The 4,739-nt window shown below is 47.5% G+C and overlaps 1 protein-coding gene across 1 annotated transcript; it reads left to right on the top strand.

Annotated features, from left to right (window-relative positions):
* The first annotated feature begins 3,116 nt into the window (after positions 1 to 3,116).
* LOC107504372 (histone H2A type 1) lies at positions 3,117 to 3,629 on the top strand. The gene has a single exon (XM_016133536.2). It carries the CDS (start codon positions 3,167 to 3,169, stop codon positions 3,557 to 3,559), a length of 393 nt encoding a protein of 130 aa, XP_015989022.1. The 5' UTR covers positions 3,117 to 3,166; the 3' UTR covers positions 3,560 to 3,629.
* Positions 3,630 to 4,739: the final 1,110 nt, after the last annotated feature.

The following is a 4,739-nucleotide window of genomic DNA, read 5'->3' as shown; positions in this document are numbered from 1 at the left end:
CTCTTTCTGTTGGAGAATGGAATTCAAAGGGGTAAAGAATTTCTAGAGCAGGGCCCCTCTGGGTGATTCAGGCTGCCCTTGAGAAGGCTCCTGGTGCCCCCAAGGCCTGGTGGGGGCACCTCTTTCCCGAGCCTGGATTCCTGGAAACAAAGCAAAATCACCCGCGGTTCCCGTGGCACATTTCTATGGGCCGCACCCTGTGCTCTTTACTTACCGATGAAATGAGATTCCTTTTATTTTCTCAGAATTGGTTACTGATGGCAACAGCCCATTTGAAGCTATTTGATTTTTTTTTTTTTTTTGCATCCCAGAAATCGGGGCTCCCATTTCCTGGTATTTTGACCGTTTGGGGATGCCGCTATAAGGGCAGGGAGGGTGGCCTCCATCTCTAGTGCCAAAAGGTTTGAATTTCCCGCCCTTCCTCACTGGCGCCACCTCGTGGTTGACGGGCGGATGGAGAGAAGGGGAAATGGAGAGAAATGTACTTGTACTACTCTGCAGACCTGTTTTTAAAAGAATCTGGGACTGTAAAAATAATCCCCAAAACACCGAGGGGACCCTTGGTCGAGGAAGAGGAGCTAATGGAGCCGGTCTAGATTTTAGGTTGGAGGATGGGTGGGGAGTCAGCTGTTGACTGCTTATTACAACAGCAAAAAATTACTTTTCCCTTTAGTTTATGAGCACTTTATGAGCTTGTCTCTACCTTCCTTTCTCCCTTTCTCATTCCTTTCTAGTATTTGATGTTTTACTCAAAACTATACCCTCGACAACCTCAGACCGGAAGCCAGTGCTCCCAAACTCGAAGCTAGATTTTTCTTGCCATCTGTTCTGACACTTGGATGATCTTTAACAAATGAATGAGAAATTAAGGGAAAAAATCAGGTGCCTAGACTTTGCGGTAGACCCTGGATCAAAAGTGGGGAGTAGTGAGAAGCTAGAAAAAAAAAATTGTGTACATTTCCCTAGTTGATTCTGACCAAGCACCAACTTTAGACAGACACAGCAGGGCCAGTGAGCAAGCCCGTGAACTTGAGAGAAATAGAACTGTTGCTGAACACAAGGGGTTCACTGCCTGGGGTTTTCCATTCAAGAGGGAGACGTGGTTGTTCTTAGGTAGTTTCATTTACTTACAGCAAGTGAAGGAATCGAGATTCACATCCAAACTGTCTCCAGGAGCCCAGGCTTGGCCATGGCTTATACACACTATTCGGTTAATTACCTGCTGATTTCCTCTTAGCAGTCTGCTAAACTTACCCTGTGGAGTTCCAGGTCAAACCCATCCAGGTTACAGCTGAGTCTGCAAAATATTGTTACATGTTAACATTTAGCAGAAAGAGCATTTAGTAAGAACCACCCAGACCTTGAAACCCTTGTCCTAAGTAAAAGGATTTATACACACTCTTCCTTACATTTTTTTTTCTCCCAGAGATGCAGTCTCTGACTTACAAAGCAAACAAAGAAAATAACTTGGACTACATCCCCAATTCTTTTTTGTCTTGGAAATTTTTCCTGCCTTCCTATCCAATAAAGATGGCCTGAAGACAGAAGCCGTGAATGTGCAAAGAACTGGATTTGCAAAGGGAGGGAAAGAGGGCACTGCCGGGGGTGCCCAGGACCAGACGCAGGGGGCTTGGGAGAACTGTGACTGGGAGGGTGGTTAACTGAGAATTCTGAAAAGAGGTGAAAGGTCCACAAAGAGACAGGTAGCGGGAGGTCCAGAGACTGCTCCTGACGGGGAAGGAGAAGGCGCCGTGGGAACACACGCATGCACTGGACCCTGCTTCTTGGCAGGCGACAGGACCTGGGCCTCTCAGTTCTGTCTTCAGCATCACAGCAACAGTCAAGGTGTTTTTCTTGGCTTTTTATTTTTTCATTAAATGATGCATATTGAAGTAAGTTTTTTGAACTTCCTTGAAAAATAAAACCTGCTTATTATTTAAAGGTAACCTCTGAAATAATTTAAAATAAAGAAGAATCAGCTCCAACTTCATCGTCCAGGACATTTTGGCCACCAGTCTTCCAGAAATTTCCTTTACGCAGGTCTATACACACAGATATAAAAGTATCATGTCAGGGAGATCATAATTTTGTTATTCTTTAAAATTAACAAAGATGTCCTGTCCATCCTTTTTAACACTGCATCCCATTGTAGGGAGGTAGGTAACTGCCCTTTATTAATTGACCTTCACTTTTTAAAAATTAAAAAAAAAAACTGTTTCTTAGCCCATTTGGGCAACTATAGAAAAAATATCATGTGCTAGGTGATTTAAACAAGCAAAAAACATCACATACTTATTTCAATGTTGTAAACACAGGGGTTTAGTGGGACGTGGAGGATGACGGAGGAGTTCTCTGAAATCACTAGCATCCTGCGTGGCATAGCCAAGAGACAAATAGGGCAAGAGGGTCGGGACCGGCGCTGGGAAGTGAACGGCACAGCTCTTCCAGCCGGAGGGTGGAATCCTCGCTCTGGTTGACTCGCTGTCACCACTGACAGAGTAAACAACCAGCCCAGGTCTCTCAGTGTCGCGATCTCTGAAATGAGGAGAGTACTCACTCTATAAACCTTCGAGGTGGTCCCTAGAGGCCCCGTCCAGGGCACAGGATGGAAGTGGCAGGACGGCTCGCAGCTCCCCTTCTTCCATCCAGGTTTCACTGTGCACATCGTTTTTAAAAATGGGGCTCCACGAAGAATTAATTTTCATTTTCCCCTCTTTTCGGTTGAGATCTAAAATGAAATCTACCTCTTAAATATTATCTATTTAGAAATTGCTCTACATTTATTTCTTTCCAAAATCAGAAGTCACAATCTTGGAAGACCACTAGCCAAAAGTCAAGACCATGAGGACAATCACTAGGGCTCCTGCTTGCGTTTAAGAATAGCATTTAGAGGAAATCAAATTGATTCGATTATTAGCATTAAAGTTTCTTCAGCCTGGATTAAATAGAAGAAGAAGAAGAAAAAGAAGTAGAAAGCTTTGCCATATGTGCAAAAGAGGATGCACGTTCTTATTTTCCCATTGGTTATATGACCCAAGTCAAGTAACCAATAGGAAAACTGCATACAGCCTACCTCTATTTAGTATAAATACTTCCCTTGCTCGCCACTTTAGTTCCATTCTGCTCATTTCCTCTCCGAAAGAGCTTGTTTTCTTTTCAAGAAGTCATGTCCGGACGCGGTAAGCAGGGCGGCAAGGCTCGCGCCAAGGCCAAGACGCGTTCGTCGCGGGCCGGGCTGCAGTTCCCCGTGGGCCGCGTGCACCGCCTGCTCCGCAAGGGCAACTACGCCGAGCGCGTGGGCGCCGGCGCGCCCGTGTACCTGGCGGCCGTGCTGGAGTACCTGACGGCCGAGATCCTGGAGCTGGCGGGCAACGCGGCGCGCGACAACAAGAAGACGCGCATCATCCCGCGCCACCTGCAGCTGGCCATCCGCAACGACGAGGAGCTCAACAAGCTGCTGGGCAAGGTGACGATCGCGCAGGGCGGCGTGCTGCCCAACATCCAGGCCGTGCTGCTGCCCAAGAAGACCGAGAGCCACCACAAGGCCAAGGGCAAGTAGACGCCTGCTTGTGTTTGCAGCAGCTCGGACAAGCCGAGCCCAAACCAAAGGCTCTTTTCAGAGCCACCCACGTTTTCACTGAAAGGGCTGCGTGTCCTCATTTAAGCCTCTGGTTGGAAACTGTCTTTACCCAAGTTGGCCGCTAGGTGTCAGCACTTCCACACTCCTTAACGCGAAACCGACCCTCCATTTGAAAGTTACAACAAACAGTTACCATCCGCCAAGTGAAGCGGTTACAGAGATACTTTGTTTCCCAGGTAATTAGGGCAATCAGTGGAGCTGGCCTCAGGGTTAATATGAGGAAAAGATGAAGTGGAGAACAATGCTTGGTGAAAGGTAAACATTTACATGTAAATCGAGTTAGTGCCCCACAAAGCGATGAAACCACCCTCCAGGCTGTGCGGTGTTGAGAGGATTTGTTTTACATCTTAATGGCCTCGCTGCCTGCAGTCCGCCTGCCTCCTACCCTGCGGGGCCCTCATCCCTGGTAGCAGAAACACATCACTGCTTGTCCACGGTCGTGTCCTTCAGGCCAAGAAAACAGCCTTCAGTAGGACTTTAAAAAATGCACCATAATCTTGTACCATTTACAAGTCAGGATTTTTAACCCCATTTCACAGAAACCCAGTGAAACCCACCCAGTAGAGGGCTTTGCCATGAGGACGCTGTAGTGAGTGAAAAGTCTTGGTGCCTTTAGAAAATCTACAAAAACAGATTTTTTAAAAAATCTAAGCTTAGAAATTTGAAGCAATTGGCTTGAAATTAGCCTTCCCAAACTTGAACGAAGCTAAAAAAAAAAAAAAATCACTTGGCCAATCACGTCTTGCGCGCGCCTTTTCAAAAACGATCAAAAGAAAACCAGTTGCGGGTGCCACAAGTTAAAACTTTTATTCAGCAATGAAGATATGTCGCTGTGATTAAGGTAGACCTGGTAATAACTGATGTTCAATTCTGCCGAGAAAAGGCGAAGAACGGTGCCGAGAAACGGCCCGAAGCCGGTAGGGGCGAGAGCGGGTTGAACCAGCAGCGGCTGGCGGGGCGGGTGGGAGGAAGAAGCCGATTTCCGGCTGCAGGCCCGGGGATCACGTGGCCGGGAAGCGCCCCGCGAGCCGTGGGGGACAGACGCCGGGGCCAATGGGAGCGGGGCTGGCGCTATATATACGGCCGGAGGGGCGGCCTC

Source organism: Rousettus aegyptiacus, unplaced genomic scaffold (assembly GCF_014176215.1).
Source record: "Rousettus aegyptiacus isolate mRouAeg1 unplaced genomic scaffold, mRouAeg1.p scaffold_m13_p_17, whole genome shotgun sequence".
Classification (NCBI taxonomy): Eukaryota; Metazoa; Chordata; class Mammalia; order Chiroptera; family Pteropodidae; genus Rousettus; species Rousettus aegyptiacus.
The sequence above is the reverse complement of the archived record's forward strand: the minus strand, read 5'-3'. Positions and strand labels throughout refer to the sequence as shown.